Source organism: Ranitomeya variabilis, chromosome 1 (assembly GCF_051348905.1).
Source record: "Ranitomeya variabilis isolate aRanVar5 chromosome 1, aRanVar5.hap1, whole genome shotgun sequence".
Classification (NCBI taxonomy): Eukaryota; Metazoa; Chordata; class Amphibia; order Anura; family Dendrobatidae; genus Ranitomeya; species Ranitomeya variabilis.
The window spans coordinates 662,204,301-662,224,571 of NC_135232.1; the positions used below are offsets into that span (position 1 = coordinate 662,204,301).

The 20,271-nt window shown below is 45.0% G+C and overlaps 1 protein-coding gene across 11 annotated transcripts in view; it reads right to left on the reverse strand.

Annotated features, from left to right (window-relative positions):
- RYR3 (ryanodine receptor 3) overlaps positions 1-20,271 on the reverse strand; it is a 978,540-nt gene that overhangs the window by 16,661 nt on the left and 941,608 nt on the right. For all 11 annotated transcript variants that reach the window (XM_077263521.1, XM_077263512.1, XM_077263503.1 and 8 more), the window contains 3 exons: positions 15,571-15,698; positions 2,002-2,062; positions 1,763-1,909 (listed from right to left, as the gene is read on the reverse strand). In XM_077263521.1, the coding sequence (XP_077119636.1) occupies positions 1,763-1,909; positions 2,002-2,062; positions 15,571-15,698 (336 nt within the window). The remainder of the gene's footprint in view (positions 1-1,762; positions 1,910-2,001; positions 2,063-15,570; positions 15,699-20,271) is intronic.

Sequence of the window (20,271 nt, forward strand, 5' to 3'; positions counted from 1 at the left end):
ATTTGTAAGCCAAAACCAGGAGTGGAACAATTAGAGGAAAAGTATAATAGAAACATATGCACCACTTCTGTATTTATCACCCACTCCTGGTTTTGGCTTACAAATACTGATGAAAAATACTGACAAAATACTGCTAGTGTGACGACAGCCTTATGCTGTAGATAAGCCCCAGATCCTCACTTGGGGGGGGGCGGTCCGGTCCGATAGGTGTCGCAGGTTCGGGTCTGGCACCTCCCATCTTATGATCGCCGCCCTCCTGCTTTCTTCATCGCTCCCTGGCATTGTGCTCCTGCACAGGCGTACTATCTGCCCTGTTGAGGGCAGAGCAAAGTAGTGCAGTGAGCAGGCGCTGGGCCTCTCTGACCTTTCCCGGCGCCTGCGCACTGCAGTACTTTGCTCTGTCCTCAACAGGGCAGATAGTACACCTGCGACGGAGCGCGATGCCGGGGAGCCATCAAGCAAGCAGGAGGGCAGCAATCATAAGGAGATGGAAGGCAGCAGACCAGGACCTGCGACACCCAAAGGACCGGACCACCCCACGAGTGAGAATAATAAAACTTATTATTCTTATCCTTCAGGTCGGATCAAGGGCTTATCTACAGCATTACAGAATGCAATCTACAGATAAGCCCTGAAAGGCGGTGGCCGTATGTTATATCGGCCAAACCTGGTGACAGGTTCCCTTTAAACAGTAGTTGTGATGAAAGCATGTTTTGCCTGTTGGAAAAAAAATTGCAGCAAGAAAGCAAGGTGTGAACATAACCATAGTTAGGCTTCTATTATGTTAAATAGCAGTTACATAAAATCAAAACCACATTCACACAATTTTGGGTGTCACCCTGACATTCAAAATCCAACTTTGTTCTTCTAAACTGTATTGTGAGGATGTTGATGGCATATTATTTTCAATTTGACCCCAAAGTTGATTCCAAGTCAAGAACAGCAACTCCAAAAATGCAGTTCTATTAGGGAATTGATATTAAGGCATTCCTCTAAATTATCCTGAACGATTAATCAAAATTAAGATTTAAGTTAAAGAGATGTATCTAGAGAACGCCACTTTAAGCTGATGACAGTAATATCCAGCAGGTAAGAATTAATAGTGCATGCTGTGAGTGTTTAAAGCAGCAGCTTGGTTTCAATAATTCATGAGCGACCACAACAAAAATCAGTAACTAGAAGCGGCCAGAAGAGAGTAGGGGAGAGAGGGGCTCTTGGTATTCCGGGAGGGAGCTAAATGTTCTCATGCTTGTGGAATCGATCTGACCTCTCTACAAAGTCTGTAGTCATTTCTGCATTCACTCTTGTAAAAGCTGAGCTCTCTCGGCAGGACCATAGTACAAGTAGCTGTATAAGTGGCAATAATTACTGACTGATCTGGTGCCATTGCCAGAAATGCTTTACAAACAGCTGACAGGTTTTACAACTCTCCATTTCTAGGCCAGCATAGTCTATAGCACGGTGGAGAGGCCTGGCTGGTAAGTGCTCATGCCAGAGTTTGAGCTGTGAAATGAGCAGCACTTAATTCAGCTGTCTGCAGCCGCACAGCGCTCTCTGGCATGAGTAATGTGAGTGTATTAGTGGATTCAATGAGTCATACACCATGCATGCTGCAGCCCAGGCTTTCATCTTTTTTTAATCGCACGCTTTATTTTAGAAACACTGCAACCGACTTGTAATCTGTTTAATAATAGCAGATAAATTGCTCATCTCCAATTTATTCAAAGCTAAAGACCACACAGCAGACACCGGGCAGGCTTACTTGTTTTCCATTGTGAGTGACTGATGACAGAATTGTCCTCAATGTCTTGAAGCCCATTGCAATGTCCAAGAGGTGAGCAGCAAAGAAAAAGTTGTTATAATGTCCAAGAATTGACATGGTTGTATACCAGGCGAGGTAAAGGAAGGACTGAACAAGATAGAACAAGGCTTAGGTTACATTATAATGTATATCCAGTGCGCATCTCTCATCATACAGTACAATAAAGATATCATACATACATTGTCGGTAAATACCACTCCAAGCTTCCAGATGTGATACTTCATATCAATGGAGCTCAACCTGAAGATAATTAACATGAATTATTGTTATTGAGAGAATATGTTATATAATTATTAGATGTTATATTGTTGTTTGAAAAAAGTATTGTAAAGGAAAGTTATGGCTGAAAAATAGGCTGCACCTTAAGTTTTGAGTTCTAGTCCAGCATCATTTGAGTTCTTTGTTTTCCAGGAAATGGTAAAATGGTTAGGTATACAGTTTTCCAGTTATCATTTTTTAATATTTGTGTCCAATGAAGACATATTTATACATGGGATATGGAATCACAGTGTGCACAGTCTCTGTACAAGTGACGTCCTTTTTTATTTCAGAAATGTAAGAACTTTGTATGCTGTATGATGCCTTAGCGAAGGGATTTATTCTCCCGCTAGATACCAGAATGTCAAACTCAAATACACAGAAGGACAAAATGAAAAGCTTTAAAAAGTTGGGGGCCAACCTTGATATTTAACCCTCAACCCCACCCCCAGCAAAGTATGGTCATCCCAACACAGTATAATTTAATCCCCCATGCAGCCCTCAAGACATTATAATGGACCCTACATAGTCCTCCATACAGTATAATGGGCACCACAAAATCCTCCATACAGTATAATGGCCCCACACAGTGTTCCATACAGTATAATGGGCCCTGCATTGCCTTCCATACAGTATAATGGCCCTACATGGTGCTCTATACAGTATAATGGGCCCTGCGGCTTCTCTGTCCAGGCCACAACAAATACAACTTACTTCTAGGTGGTTAGTTTCTGTTACTGTAATTTATACTCTACTCTGCCCTCCAGTTCTTTAGGAGGAACGTGAAGCTCTTCATGGCTTTTCAGGCAGCATAGGTCTGAGTTGCCATCGTCTAATCTGTGATTAGGGCTAGCAAAGCTCGCACAGGAACCACTAGAGAGTGCGAGGTCAGGATAGTGTGTTACCTATTTTCCAGAGTAAGTTGCTACACTTTCAAAACACATACCCATGCACACACGTACCAACACTCATTCATTCACTCATATGCTTTAGGCAACTAGATTACTACAGGGATGGTAGGTCTTGTAAATTGTAGCTTATAAATGAAATTGGATAGAATCTGAGGCATCTTTTTTTTGCATGTGTGGTCAATACAAAGAACTATAACATGATTCATTCCCTCTAAGGCCCTTACTAAGGGCCAGGGGGTATTCATTATGTGCACAGGAAACACTATTCCAGAAGCTATATAGGAAAGGGGCCTTTGCAGTTAGAGTAGTTAGACTATGGTAACAAGACGTCGTACTGGCAGACATTATATCATCATTTATAGAAGGACTGAAGGCTTTTCTGACAACAAATGATATTGTGGGTTATAAAGTATCTGGGAATAGATCTACTATATAATTGTCTAAGAGTCACTTCCGTCTTTCTGTCTGTCTGTCTTTCTGTCTGTCTGTTTGTCACGGATATTCATTGGTCTCGGCCTCTGTCATGGAAATCCAAGTCGCTGATTGGTCGCGGCAAAACAGCCACGACCAATCAGCGACGGGCACAGTCCGGCGGCAAAATGACCGCTCCTTACTCACCGCAGTCAGTGCCCGCTCCATACTCCCCTCCACTCAGAGCTCACACAGGGTTAATGGCAACTGTAACGGACCGCGCTATGCCGCGGTGTAACACACTCCGTTACCGCTGCTATTAATCCTGTGTGACCAACTTTTTACTATTGATGCTGCCTATGCGGCATCAATAGTAAAAAGATCTAATGTTAAAAATAATTAAAAAAATAAAAAATCGTTATATACTCGCCGTCCGTCGGCCCACGGATCAGGAACAGGCCTTTCCAGCTCCTCGCAATGCTCTGGTGACTGCTCCATGCATTGCGGTCTCGCAAGATGATGACGTAGCGGTCTCGCAAGACCGCTACGTCATCATCTCGCGAGACCGCAATGCACTCTTGGGGCTGGAGCGCGCGAGGAGCATCGGTAACCGCTTCGCCTGCATCCAGGGGCCAATGGAAGGTGAGTATATAACTATTTTTTATTTTAATATTTTTTTTTAACAGGGATATGATGCCCACATTGCTATATACTACGTGGGCTGTGCAATATACCACATGGGCCGTGCAATATACTATGTGGGCCGTGCAATATACTATGTGGGCCGTGCAATATACTACGTGGCCCGTGCAATATACTACGTGGGCCGTGCAATATACTACGTGGGGTGTGCGATATACTACGTGGGCCGGGTGATATACTACGTGGGCCACGCGATATACTGCGTGGGCCGTGCGATATACTGCGTGGGCTGTGCTATATACTGCGTGGGCCGTGCGATATACTACGTGGGCCGTGCGATATACTGCATGGGCCGTGCAATATACTGCGTGGGCTGTGCGACATACTGCGTGGGCTGTGCGATATACTGCGTGGGCTGTGCGATATACTGCGTGGACTGCGATATACTGCGTGGGCTGTGCGATATACTGCGTGGGCTGTGTTATACACTACGTGGGCTGTGTTATACACTACGTGGCCTGTGTTACATACTGCGTGCATGGGCTGTTATATACTACGTGGCTGTGTTATTTGCTATGTGGGCTGTTATACACTCTGTGGGCTGTGCTATATACTACGTGGGCTGTGTTATATACTACGTGGCTGTGCTATATACTACGTGGGCTGTGTTATATACTCCCTGGGCTGTGCTATATACTCCATGGGCTGTGCTATATACTCCATGGGCTGTGCTATATACTACGTGGGCTGAGCTATATACTACGTGGCTGTGCTATATACTACGTGGCTGTGCAATATGCTTCGCTAATTGGTCGCGGCTGGCCGAATCCTGTGTATTCAATGTATTATTCTAAAATCTTCATAAATAAACTACATACATATTCTAGAATACCCGATGCGTTAGAATTGGGCTACCATCTAGTAATGTATAACTGATGGAGAAAGGTTGCACTTTATGCTAAAATATGAAATATCATTAACATATGGCAGCGCACAAAGTCCTGCTTTTCCGTATTAAAGGGAATATGTCAGCAGGCTTTTGCTATATAATCTGAAGGCAGCATGAGCTAAGGGCTGAAACACTGATTTCAGAGATGTGGTGTCACTTATTAGACACTGTGCTGTTTCAATACAGTGAGTTTTTTCAGCAGGAGATTATCAGTACAGGACTAGCTGTGTGCTCATCCTGGCCCAACAACGCCCACAAAAATGATTAGCAGCTTACTGTCAATATACAGAGAAAGCTGTGGTGTGGGTGGGGTTAGCTTTCTGATCTCTGCTACATCTAAAAACTGTGATTGCATCACAACTACTGCACCCAGAAAACTGAGGCTATGTGCGCACATTGAGTATTTGCTTGCAGAAATTTCTGCATCTCTTGGCAGGAAAAACGCTGCAGAAAAAACACGCACTTTTGCCGTGTTTTTGTATGCATTTTTGTACAGCAATGAATGCTTTATTGAGCTAAATAAAGATATTTAAAAAAAGTTTTGTGATGTTATTTCTTGGTTCAACACCACTTTTTCATGCTCATGCAGTGTGGCATCAGGGTAATGGGATTAGGGTTTGGTGTCAGCAGCTGTCATAGACACATAGCACTATGCTTAGTAATGAAAAGGTGTCAGCCCCACACCTCATCACTAAGCCGATAAGTAAACACAAACACACACATTGTCACCAGCCTATGTAGGAGCGTTAATAGAACGAAAGTACATAGGCTATAACCAGAGAGCAACTGTTCATTTTAAAGAAAAAAAAAAAAAATTGCATGGGCTCCCGCATAATTTTAATAACAAGCAGTGGGAAATCCGACGGCTGAGGGCTGATGTTAATATTCTGGGAAGGCGCCAATAGCCATAAAGGAATAAACATTACATTGCTGTTCAATAATCAACGTAGGGTAAATACATGAGTTACAATTTGCCAAAGGCAACTAATCCCTAACTAAAGACTATACTAAAACATAACTTTTATTGAACTAACAGGACAATTTAAAAACGCAAAGTTAACGTGTGTTAACCCCCAGATTATTAGGGATGCAACTGAATATAAGCGGACCATATGATCACTTGCATTATTTGTCTAGTATCCTCAATATAGTATTCATTTGATATATGGGAAAGGTGTGGCCGCTACCTATATCCCTATTCACATTATTTAGACACACTTAACTTGCTAGTAAAATATACTCCTATGCCTCCCCAACATGTTACACCAGTAAAAGTGGCTTCATCAGGGTATGAGGCTAGACTCAGTGAGCACATGGGTAACTGGATATTTTGAAAGATCTGGTGTGATGTCATCAACCAGAGACAGTTTAGGATTGATAAATCAGAGCATATGAAACATTAGACCAATCACGGCTACTCTTCTGATACATAATCCCAGAAATAATGTACAAATCCATTGAATTATTCCATAATACTCCTACACATCACCAGAGGTACTTACAAGATATTTTATGCACTCATAATTTGGACTCTGGAGGAGTTAGAATTCAACCATCCTGACATATCTCCCACATCTCGCCACTCCAGAACCTTCACTTTGCTCTGCTGTAGCCAATGACAGGTTGACTTGGCCTTGTGTTTTGGATCGTTGTCATGTTGAAATGTCCAGGTACGTCCCATGCGCAGCTTTCGGGCTGATGAGTGAAAATTTGCCTCCAGTATTTGCTTATAACGTGTTGAATTAATCTTTCCTTCAACTTTGACCAAGTTTCCTATGCCTTTGCAGCTCACACATCCCCAAAAGATCAGCGATCCACCTCCGTGCTTTACAGTAGAATTGGTGTGACTTTCATCATATGCCTTGTTGACCTCTCTCCAAATGTAACGTTTATGGTTGTGGACAAAATGTAAAATTTTGGTCTCATCACTCCAAATACCTTGTTCCAGAAATTTTGAGGCTTATCTCTGTGCTGTTTTGCATATTGTAGGCGAGATACTTTGTGGCATTTGCGCAGTAATGGCTTTCTTCTGGCGACTCGACCATGCAGCCCATTTTTCTTCAAGTGCCTCCTTGTTGTGCATTTGGAAACAGCCACACCACTAGTTTTCAGAGAGTCCAGTACTTCAGCTGACGTTATTTGTGGGTTTTTCTTTGCATCCCAAACAATTTTCCTGGCAGGTTTGGATGACATTTTTGTTGGTCTACCTGACCGTGGTTTTGTTTTTACAGAGCCCCAGATTTTCCATTTGTTAATCACAGTTTGAACGCTGCTGGCTGGCATTATCAATTCCTTGGATATCTTTTTGTATCCCTTTCCTGTTTTATACAGTTCAACTACCTTTTCCCGTAGATCAATTGACAATTCTTTTGCTTTCCCCATGACTCACAATCCAGAAATGTCAGTGGCTGGATGAAAGATGCAACAGTCTGTCTGGATCCCAGAAACTCACTCCGCTTTTATGCACACACTGATTACAAGTAAACAGGTCACAGGGTGAGGATGTTACCTCCAGTAGCCATTCAAACCCATTTGTGTCAACTTCTGTGCATGTTATCAGGCCAAAATCACTAGGGTAAGTGAACTTTTGATCAGGGTCATTTGGATGTTTTGGGTTGTCATTATGATTTAAAAAGAGAAAGAACAGTAGTTTGACAATAAATGGCTTCACCCAACCACTAACCATGAGTAGAGAAAAAGTTTTGGTGTTGTCATTCATATTCTCTGGAAAAAGACCAAGAAAGCAAAAATTCTGCCGAGGTATGTAAACTTTTGAGCACAACTGTATACTGGCCCCCAAGCTAAAAACATCAGCTCTCAGCCGCCCCAGAAAAGGTGCAACTATAAGATGTGCCAATTCTGGCACTTAGCCTCACTCTTCCCACTTGCCCTGTAGCGATGGCAAGTGGGGTTCATATTTGTGGGGTTTGTATTGTCAGGTGACATCAAGTTCACAGGTTAGTACAGGAGAGGGGTATATAAGACACCTATCCATTAGTAACTCCATAGTGGTATTGTATAAAAATACAGACACCCAGAATAAAGTCCTTTATTTGAAATAATGACACAGACTCCTTTAGTGAATCTTACTTAACCATACTTACCGAATGCCTAATCCATCAAAGCCAAAGTTTCCTGCAACAAAAACTACAATATTCCTCACCTGTCCGTAGAGAAGCTAATCCATAATGTCCCACATCGAGCCTGATCATTTTGAAAGCAGTCACTGATGTGACTGCTCTCAAAGACTGTTCTCACGCAGCGGTGCCATAAGTGAGAGCACCGGAGCTGAGTAACTCTGATGAACTCTCATGGCAGATCAGTGATACACTGCGGGAGTGATTACCTCCTGTCACTGTATCGCCGGCAGCCAGGTAGAGTAGTCACTTCTCCCGATGTGACTGTTCTACACGTGAGGTCGCCGTGGGACACTCAGGATTACATGGACTACGGCAGACAGGTGAGTATATGTTGGTTCATTATTTTACATTATGTGATGCAGCGATGTCCTTGCTGTGCAGTGAATAGGCAGTGACCCATATAAAGTTCAAATAAAGTCTTGTTTATTTCATAGCATATTCACAAACCGAAAAATAAGCAAACAAGTCCTTCGGTATGCAGCCGGGAAAAGTAACGACAGTCCACAATCCGTTGCCGTGAACGTATTACAGCACCGTGTACGCTGGGGTGTCAGGCTTTTCAGGCTCTGCCTGGCCCGTGTTGCTTCACACGGAAAGAGCTCCTCATAAGCCTCCTGCTAGGTCTGACTCCCAGACCAATACTGACACACCCAAACTCTCTTGCAGGGTTTTTTTTTTTCCTTTCCTCCAGATTCTATGGCCATGGGCCACTATAAGATCTGGGCTGGAGGAAACGGACCGGCCCCACTACCTTCCTGCAGTCCGTTTCAAAAATAAAAGCCCATATCGGGTTTTCCTGAATAATTTCTGGGTCAAATAACTTGACCTAGTTCACACTCACTTTTATTCTTCCCTGTGTCTCACAGGCAACCTGCTGTGAGCACAGGGCACTCCAGCGGATCTAATATGCTTCTATGTACATCCTGGGGGATACATAGCGACCCTCGCATATGACACCTGTCACTGCCCCACATACCCCCCCCCCCTCTGTTCAGACTTGTGGGGTTGAACATTTGTCAGCATACATGGTGCCCGTGACAGGGCATCCGCATTTCCCTGTGATTTCCCAGCCCGATGTTCCACAGAGAAGCTGAAGTTTTGTAGGGACAAGAACCATCTTGTGACTTGGGCATTCCTCTCTTTTGCATTTCTCATCCAGACGAGGGGTGAATGGTCCGTTACCAACCGAAACTGACGCCCGAGCAAATAGTAGCGTAGGGACTCCAAGGCCCATTTAATCGCCAAGCACTCCTCCACTACGCTATAATTTTTCTCTGCCGGGGTCAGTTTCCTGCTTAAATAGGTGACTGGATGCTCATCCCCGTTGACGTCTTGCGACAGCACCACTCCTAAGCCTACCTCTGATGCATCTGTTTGTATAATAAAGGTTTTCTTGAAGTTGGGGCTGATGAGGACGGCTGTTTACACAATGCCGACTTCAGAGACTGGAATGCTTCCTCTGCTTGAGGATTCCACTTGACCATCACCGTTTTTTTCCCTTTTAACAGGTCCGTTAGGGAAGCCGATTTACCAGCAAAATTGGGTATAAATCGACGGTAATACCCAATGATGCCAAGGAATGCCCTCACTTGTTTGGTACTTAAGGGCTTGGGCCAGTTTTGAATGGCCTCAATTTTGTTCACTTGAGGTTTGATAACCCCCCGGCCGATCACGTACCCTAAGTACCGGGCTTCCGTGAGACCTATCGCGCATATCTTTGAGGTTTGCTGTTAACCCTGCGACTCTAAGAGACTCCAGCACTGCTTGTACCTGGGACAGATGGGTTTCCCAGTCGGTACTAAAGATGACTATGTCATCCAAATAGGCCGACGCGTAGTCTCTATGTGGCGCTAACACAACGTCCATCAGCCTCTGGAAAGTGGCCGGAGCCCCATGTAAGCCAAAAGGTAAGACCACGTACTGATAGAGACCCTCTGGGGTTATAAAAGCAGCCTTTTGTGAGATCCAGCGTGGTGAAGTACTGGGCCTCCCCCAGTCTCTCAATTTGCTCGTCCACCCGTGGCATAGGATAGAGATCAAATTTTGACACTTCATTTAACTTCCTAAAGTCGTTACAGAAGCGTAATGACCCATCTGGTTTTGGTATTAGAACAATGGGGCTAGCCCACTCACTTCGGGACTCCTCAATAACTCCCAACTGAAGCATTTGCTTTACCTCGGCCGCGATGGCTTGCCTTCGGGCTTCTGGCACTCGGTACGGTTTCATCTGCACCTTTACCCGGGGCTCAGTGACAATGTCATGCTGAATCACCGAGGTTCGCCCCGGCAGCTCTGAGAATACATCCATATTCTGCTGTACCAAAGCTCGAGCCTCCCGCCGCTGCTGTTTTGTGAGGGCATCATTGACTTTTACCTCACACCCGGCTGTGTCCTTGGCCAGTGCCAGAGGGACCTCCGATTGTATGTCCGTAGTTGCCTCTGTGACCAAACATTATCGGTCCTTCCAGGCCTTAGCAGCTTTACATGGCACAGCTGCTCGGGTTTTCTTTTCCCGGGTTGGTACACTTTGTAATTCACTTCCCCCACCTCCCCCCCGTATCTCATAAGGCCCTTGCCACTTGGCCATGAGTTTACTCTCTGTGGTGGGTACTAGTACCAACACCCGGTCTCCTTCTTTAAAGGTCCTGACCGTGGCCCTTTTATTATATGTACGGCTCTGAGCGGCCTGGGCATCCAACAGATGCTCCTTTACTATGGGCCGCACCACCGCAATCCGATCCTGCATACTTGCCACATACTTGATGACACTCTTATGTGGGTGGGGTCCTGTTCCCACGTCTCTTTGGCTATATCCAGCAGTCCCCTCGCGTGCCTGCCATACAATAATTCAAATGGGGAGAAATCCGCGGACGCCTGCGGTACCTCGCGTATGGCGAACATTAGATATGGCAATAACATATCCCAAACCCTCCCATCCTTGGCGACCACCTTTTTGAGCATAGCCTTGAGGGTCTTATTAAACCTCTCGACCAACCCGTCGGTTTGTGGATGGTACACTGACGTACGTAATTGTTTAATTTGGAGCAATTTACATAGCTCCCTAGTCACTTTAGACATAAAAGGGGTTCCCTGATCTGTAAGAATCTCCTTGGGTAGCCCAAGGTGACAAAACATGGCAAACAGTTCACGGGCGATTAGTTTAGCCGAAGTGTGCCGGAGCGGTATCGCCTCTGGGTACCAGGTGGCGTAGTCTATGACTACTAATATGTGCTGGTGGCCCCGGGCGGATTTTACTATTGGTCCTACCAGATCCATCGCTATCCGCTCAAAAGGTACTTCTATGATGGGCAGAGGCACTAATGGACTCCGGTAGTTCGTGGTGGGTGAGGTTAGTTGACACTCAGGACATGTATCACAGTACTTTTTAACCTCAGCGTAGACACAAGGCAAAAAAAACCTCTGTAATATGCGCTCTAGCGTCTTTTTGGCCCCCAAGTGCCCCCCCAACATGTGAGTGTGAGCCATGTCAAGCACCGCCCGACGATAGGGTTGGGGCACTACCAGTTGTTCCACCACCTCATCCCGGATTTTATCAACACTGTACAGTAACTCCTGGTTGATCATCATCCAGGGAAACTCCTTTTCTGCACCAGGTTGTTGTGCCACCCCATTCACCTCGATTACTCTTTCCCTTGCCCGGGTCAGAATGGGATCCTGGAGCTGGGCAGTCCCGAACTTACCAGGTGACACCTCCAGCTCAGGAATTGGTGGATTCTCCTCCACCTCTCCTGCCAATACCTCTAGGGGAAACCTATCGGGATTACACACTGTCCCTATGGTGGCGACCCCTATGGCAGGTATCCCTGACTCGGGATCTTCAGGTTCTGCACCCGGAATGCTTTTTACCCTGAGAGGGTTAACTCTGTTCTCCCAGAGGGACCAGAACAGGGGCAAGTCTCTACCAATCACAGTCCCATACGGAAGAGTCTTTACCATGCCCACCACCTGTTTTATCTCCACATGGGGTGGAGAAAGTGACCTCCGCAGTTGGGTACTCTCGGAGGTCCCCATGTATGCACACTACCCACACCTTCCATCCATTAGGACTGTCCCCAGCAACCAGGGACCCGTGTAACAGGGTCACCAAGCTCCCTGAGTCCAAGAGAGCATCCGTCTGGTACCTGTTAACACGTACTCTGCACATCTGAGGTTCGGTACCAGCAGGGTCTGTAGTGGCAATGCAGACTGGCTGGGCATACATAGACACTTGGCGGGTATACCCGCAGTCCATAGGTTCTGTTGTTAGGGGGCAATTAGCAACCACATGTCCAGGTTCTTGGCATCGCCAACACTTAATGACTGTGGCACGAGGTAACCTTGGGGCCTGTTTAGGGGACACAGGTCTGTGGTCACTCTCTTTTCGAGATATGCCCTCAGCACGGGCTCGGTCCGGTTTTGTCCCAGTGGAGGGTCGTGGACTTTTCTCAGACTCCTGAGCTGGCGGAGCCTTACGTTACAGCCGAAGCGGAGCAGTGTCCCGTATAAAGTCCTGGGTGGCCTTATATCGCTCTATCAGACCTGCAACCTGGTCTAGGGTACCCGGGTCCCCTTGACCCACCCAACGCTGTATGGCTGCTGGCAGAGCCCTCACCAGTCGGTCGACCACCACCCTCTCCACTATCTGACTTGTGGTTAAAGTCTCAGGTTGGAGCCACCATTTCACAAGCTGCAGTAAGTCAAAAACCTGAGACCGGGCAGGCTGGGTTTACACAAAAGTCCATGAAAACACCCGTTGGGCTCTCACATAAGTATTAACCCCCAGTCGGGCAAGGATCTCACCTTTTAGCTTGGAATAGTCCTGGGCATCCTCCCGACTGAGGTCAAAGTAGGCCTTTAGCGCATCACCCCTCAGGAACAGAGCCACAACTTCAGCCCATTGTGCTGCTGGCAGATTCTCCCGCTCTGCCGTGCGCTCATAGACGGTGAGGAAAGCTTCCACGTCATCTCCCGGACTCAATTTCCTCAAAGCGGAGCGGACGTTGTCTCGGGCATCGCGACGTTCCGGGGTCGGTGCTGGAGGTGCCTCACGCAGGGCTGTAATTTGCTGCAGCAACAGGTTATTAGTTTGTTGCTGTGTGAGGACCAGCTGCCTCAGGATCTCCTCCATTTTGTCTGTAGGCCTGAGTTGCAATGTAGCAGGCTTGATAACAGACATGCAAATGGTGTTGGGGTATGCCTCAATTCACACTGCCCGCATTCTCCACCATCTGTGATGCAGCGATGTTCTTGCTGTGCAGTGAGTAGGCAGTGACCCATATAAAGTTCAAATAAAGTCTTGTTTATTTCAGAGTATACTCACAAACTGAAAAATAAGCAAACAAGTCCTTCGGTATGCAGCCGGGAAAAGTAACGACAGTCCACAATCCGTTGCCGTGAACGTATTACAGCACCATGTACGCTGGGGTGTCAGGCTTTTCAGGCTCTGCCTGGCCCGTGTTGCTCCACATGGAAAGAGCTCCTCATAAGCCTCCTGCTAGGTCTGACTCCCAGACCAATACTGATACACCCAAACTCTCTTGCAGGGTTTTTTTTTTCCTTTCCTCCAGATTCTATGGCCATGGGCCACTATAAGATCTGGGCTGGAGGAAACGGACCGGCCCCACTACCTTCCTGCAGTCCGTTTCAAAAATAAAAGCCCATACCGGGTTTTCCTGAATAATTTCTGGGTCAAATAACTTGACCCAGTTCACACTCACTTTTATTCTTCCCTGTGTCTCACAGGCAACCTGCTGTGAGCACAGGGCACTCCAGCGGATCTAATATGCTTCTATGTACATCCTGGGGAATACATAGTGACTTTCGCATATGACACCGGTCACAGCCCCACAATTATTTATAGGAGACAAGGGCGTCTGGGATTTGGTATTAGGCGAGTATAATGGATTTTTATCTTTATTTGAATGTGTATGTAATTATTTAATTTTTATTTCCAACTGTGAGCACAGTGGCCGACAGATGATACTACGTCTCCCATCAGTGGCACCTGCTGTCACTGTTATCAGTGACAGCAGATGTAGCTCGATGGGAGCAGTAGTCTCATCAGCCCATGCCTGCAGACCTGTGGTAAGCTTTTTACCGCAGGTCACCGCTGTGGGTCACAGTCACAGCTGCGGGGTCATACTGACATCTAACAGCATAACCCCGCAACACTCTGACCGACAGTATCGGCAGTAGCGTTACCACAGGTCGCAGTCACAGCTGTGGGGTCATGCTGACATCTGACAGAATTATCCCACAGTGCTCTGACCAACAGACTGCGGTAGCGTTAATGTGGGTGACAGTCACAGCTGCGGGGTCACGCTGAGATATATGACAGCATGATTCCACAGTGCTCTGACCGATGGCTTGACAGCGTGGGCAACACCATAGGTTAAATGCAAGACAAAAGCTCAGCAAATACGCAAACATTTTTTTATACCAGCGTTTTTGCTGCGGATTTGACTGACTCAATTGAAGTCAATGAGTGAAAAACGCTGCAGAAATGCACAAAGAATTGACATGCTGCAGAAAAAAACGCACTGCAAATACTCAAAGGAAATGTACTGATCATGCGCACAACACTTCAGGATTGTCATTGAATTAGCTTGCATAAGGATTCCATAGCGTTTTCGACCCATTTCCACGTTGAAAAAAAGCTGCGAAAACACATGAAAAACACACTGTGTGCACATAGCCTAAGAGACACATTGCAGGAATCAGTCTCTTTTCCTACATTATGCTATTCTCAGATGAGGTAGCAAAAAGCTGCTGACAGATTCCCTTTAAGGAACCACAAGCTTTGGTTAATGGAGACTTGTTGGCCCTTGGGAATGGTAGAATGACTGAATATTTGCTACTAGGTCACGTAAGTTCTGCTTATTGTCCTCCTTGGAGTGTTTTGCTAAAATAATGGTAGCTCCGATATTATACCTAACAAAAGACTTGTGATTCAGACACTGATTATCATATTATGTGCCTGGAGTATTTTCTTACAGGTATTCATAATTAGGTTTTAGTTTTCCTTGATGTCTGTAATCATTATGATCACTGCAGGAGACAGGGGAACAAAAATAAAATCCAGCTCACTTCAACAGATGAAAAGTTCACTTCTAAATGATATGGAGATTTCTTTCTAGAATGTCACCTCAAGGTCAACATTATGCAAACCATTTAAATGTGTCTGATCCCAAGGCTAATGACTATATGTAAATTAGAGGTATATGTACATTGTAGGCTGGATGGACTTTGACAGCAGCCAATATGTATGAGGAGCTACAGTTGCTTGCTTCACAGCCATCAACTAATGACCAATAAAGATTTGTGTCAAATAATGTATAGAAATGACAAACATGGTGCAACATAAAGAAGATGCAGCACTTATATGAAGCTAGTGGTAAAAGATTAATCAGAAAAAAGATTCTGTTCTGTAGAACTCACCATGATACCAATGATCCCTCTTCTATTTTGGTTTTTTCCACTGGGCTGAAGTCTAAGGCATTTTTGTCAAGTCCCAGGAGTTCTGCAATTCTGTCAGCTCCATACAAGTCTCCATATTTATTGATAACCTAGTTAAAAAAAATACATCATATAAATCCCCTCTCAAAACGACACCAGCAGCAATGAACGTTACGTTTGAAGAAATCCGTTGCAAAAGGTGGCTTTGGCTAGCAGTCGACTTTGTGCAGATGTTTACGTCTTACCTTCCCCAACGAAGTTCATTTCTTCCCACAGATCACAGGCACAACCATTATCCCAAACATTTGAGAGTAAGACTAGTATAATTATATAGTGCTCTGTGGAGTGTGGTTATAAACTGTCGTGCTCACTATTGCATGGACTTTATAGAATGGAACAGTATCTGGCTCCCGAGGAGGATTCAGAGGTGGTAGGGTGGCAGAAACTTTACAGATTTTTCTACAAAGTTTAAGGTAGAGTGGTCTTGCCTTGTGCTTTTAAGAGGATTCCAGAATTTTAAAAAATTCCCAAACTTGTAAAAACTGTCATTTTTTAATCAGTTCTGCCAATTACTTGAGTGTAATATATGGCATGATACGGTGAATATAAGTAACTATAGGTTGTTCATTCACAGTGACACTGACAACTGAACAAGAGTGGAAAAATACAGAATCTGAAGAGAAACAATTAAAATGTAATATATTACAGTCACTACTTCACAAGTGAAGCTCTAAATGAGATGAAAGCTTATTAGGGATGATGGCATGCGTTATTAGCTTAAAAGACAGTACACAGAAAGACTGCAGGGATTTACGGAAGAGCAGTTACAACAATGACACCATGTAAAGCAAACATTCAGCTAAATTACAAAGGAAGAGAGTGGAAGTGAAGATCTTCATGCCAGGGCTTAGAAGATAGCTCTAATTGCACAAACAATTTTAATAATCCAGAGAAAACATTTCATTTATATAGTAATTGCCCTTTGAAAACATGAAACAAAGTTTATGATCAGGAACATAAATAATAAGGTCATGGATTACATTCCTAATGGAGCTATGACAGATCTTAACAAATACTGATGGATTCCATTAACATATAATGGGGGGTTTATAGTATTTTTCACCTAGGAATATCCCTCCAGACTGCCATAAAAAATACTGAAAGCCCTTGACAGAAAGTTAAATGCAGCAGTGTGAACAGAGCCTCATATATGCCAGTCACAGCTGTTTAAGGCTGGTTTCACATTTGCGGATGGAGGTGCTGCAGAGGGCTGCATATGTCCTCCGTGAAGCTCTGCCCACCGCCGCACCTCCTCCGGTTTAGCTCCGCCTCCGTCGATATGCGACGTGCGTACCCTATCTTTACCATTAGGTACGTAGGCCATGCCGATGTATGCGGATGCCTCCGCATGCGTCATTTGACGGTGTGGTGACCTGCGGTGAACGCAATGAGTTGCAATTTGGTGCAGTCGCCGCACCATCAAAACCACGCATGCGGAGGCATCCGCATACATCGGCATGGCCTGCGTACCTAATGGTAAAGATACGGTACGCACGTCGCATGCTGACATAGGCGGAGTTGACCGGAGGAGGTGCGGCGGTGGGCGGAGCTTCATGGAGGACGTACGCAGCCCTCCGCAGAACCTCCATCCGCAAATGTGAAACCAGCCTAATACATCTGGGTGCTGCGTTTTCCCCATTGTAATAAGAATAATATAAAAACATGTGACTACAGCCTTATACTTGAATCGAGAAGTTAAAATTACAGAGACCAGTGGGAATAGTTGCTATGTCTGTGTCCCCATGTAAAATCTTCTGTACCCTGGCAGCTTAGAGCTGAAAAGGTACCGTATATTCACACTCGGAAGAACCGATGAAGGAGTCTCTGCAACTGAACTGAAAAATCTATTCTATTCCATACATGTGAATGGAGTTGTTTCTGCAACCAAGCAAGTGCATGGATTTCTGAAGGACTCATTCAGATAATTGAGACAGGTTAACAAATGTCTGCATCCAATCTGTATGATCTGTGAATATGCACAATAAGATCTCTGAAAATGGAATTATAGGTCTAATTGGCAGGCGACTCAGTATTTGGATAAACAAGCAATTCTTACTTTAATAGGAAAAACCTACAATATGAGCAACTGGTAAAGAAACATGCTCATGTCAATACAGAGAATCATCCCGAACATTATACACTGGAATGTAATATGCTGCCGTTCCATAGATCCCACATAAATTGGTACAGTTGTGCTCAAAAGTTTACATACCCTGGCAGAATTTTGGCTTTCTTGGCCTTTTTTTCAGAGATTGTGAATGATAACACCAAAATGTTTTCTCCACTCATGGATAGTGGTTGGGTGAAGCCATTTATTGTCAAACTACTGTGTTTTCTCTTTTTAAATCATAATGACAACCCAAAACATCCAAATGACCCTGATCAAAAGTTCACATCCCCTGGTGATTTTGGCCTGATCACATGCACAAAAGATGACACAGGTGGGTTTGAATGGCTACTAAAGGTAACTTCCTCACCTGTGACCTGTTTACTTGTAATCAGTGTGTGTGCATAAATGCTGAGTGAGTTTCTGGGATCCAGACAGACTCTTGCATCTTTCAAACAGCCACTGACGTTTCTGGATTGTGAGTCATGGGGTAAGCAAAAAAATTGTCAGCGGATCTACGGGAAAAGGTAGTTGAACTGTATAAAACAGGAAAGGGATACAAAAAGATATCCAAGGAATTGATAATGCCAGTCAGCAGCGTTCAAACTGTGATTAACAAATGGAAAATCAGGGGCTCTGTAAAAACAAAACCACGGTCAGGTAGACCGACAAAAATGTCGTCCACAACTGCCAGGAAAATTGTTTGGGATGCAAAGAAAAACCCAGAAATAACATCAGCTGAAATACTGAACTCTCTGAAAATTAGTGGTGTGGCTGTTTCAAGATGTACAATAAAGAGGCACTTGAAGAAAAATGGGCTGCATGGTTGAGTCGCCAGAAGAAGGCCATTACTGCGCAAATGCCACAAAGTATCTCGCCTACAATATGCAAAACAGCACAGAGACAAGCCTCAAAACTTCTGGAACAAGGTAAATTGGAGTGATGAGAACAAAATTGATCTTTTTGGCCACAACCATAAACGTTACATTTGGAGAGTGGTCTACAAGGCCTATGATGAGAGGAACACCATTCCTACTGTAAAGCATGGAGGAGGATCGCTGACGTTTTGGGGATGTGTGAGCTACAAAGGCATAGGAAACTTGGTAAAAGTTAAAGGAAAGATGAATGCAGCACGTTATCAGCAAATACTGGAGGCAAATTTGCAATCATCAGTCTGGAAGCTGTGCATGGGACGTACTTGGACATTCCAACATGACAACGATCCAAAACACAAGGCCAAGTCAACCTGTCATTGGCTGTAGTGAAGTGAAGGTTCTTGAGTGGCCTTCTCAGCCTCCTGAAATCAATATCATTGAGCCACTCTAGGGCTCTATCTGAAGCACGCAGTTCATGCTAGACAGCCCAGGAATTTACAGGAACTGGAGGCATTTTGCCAAGAAGAGTGGGCAGCTTTACCATCTGAGAAAATGAAGAACCTCATCAACAGCTACCACAAAAGATTTCAAGCTGTCATTGATGTTAGAGGAGGCAATACACGGTAATAAGAAATGGGATATGTGAACTTTTGATCAGGGTCATTTGGGTGTTTTGGGTTGTCATTATGATTTAAAAAGAGAAAACTATGACAATAAATGGCTTCAACCAAACACTAACCATGAGTGGAGAAAAAGTTTTGGTGTTATCATTCATATTCTCTGAAAAAAGGCCAAGAAAGCAAAAATTCTGCCGGGGTATGTAAACTTTTGAGCACAACTGTAATTGCTATGTAAACATTTACCATCTTCAACCTTCATTCTAAATCTGTCAGAGTTTTTGTGGCCCCCATGTGAGGGCAGCATGATGTAGGGGCAGAGACCCCGATTCAAGCAATGTATCACTTACTGACTGCTAGCTGCAGTTTTGAAAAAATCCCTGTCTTCTCTGCTGCAGATCTCGCAGTTGTCTGAATGCTGAGCCCTGTATCACCCCGCCCACACCACTAATTGTTATCTGTCTGTGTACACTGTGCATAGGCAGTAAGCTGCCACTCAGTGGCGGGGTGATACAGAGCTCATGAATATGGAAGACTACAGGTCTTTTGTTCTAGTGATACTCTCCTGCTGACAAAACAGTCATTTAATAAAAACTAGAGCAAGCAGCCCAGCGAGTGACACATCACTGGAAATAGGGTGTCTATCTCTACATTATTTAAATATCAAAAACCTGGTGACATGGTCTCTTTCAAAAAGAGAGAAATTTATTAACCCCTTAATCCCATATGACGTACTATACCGTCGAGGTGGGGTGGGCCTTAATTCCCGGTGACGGTATAGTACGTCATACGCGATCGGCCGCGCTCACGGGGGGAGCGCGGCCGATCGCGGCCGGGTGTCGGCTGCATATCGCAGCTGACATCCGGCACTATGTGCCAGGAGCGGTCACGGACCGCCCCCGGCACATTAACCCCCGGCACACCGCGATCAAACATGATCGCGGTGTACCGGCGGTACAGGGAAGCATCGCGCAGGGAGGGGGCTCCCTGCGGGCTTCCCTGAGACGATCGGTACAAGGTGATG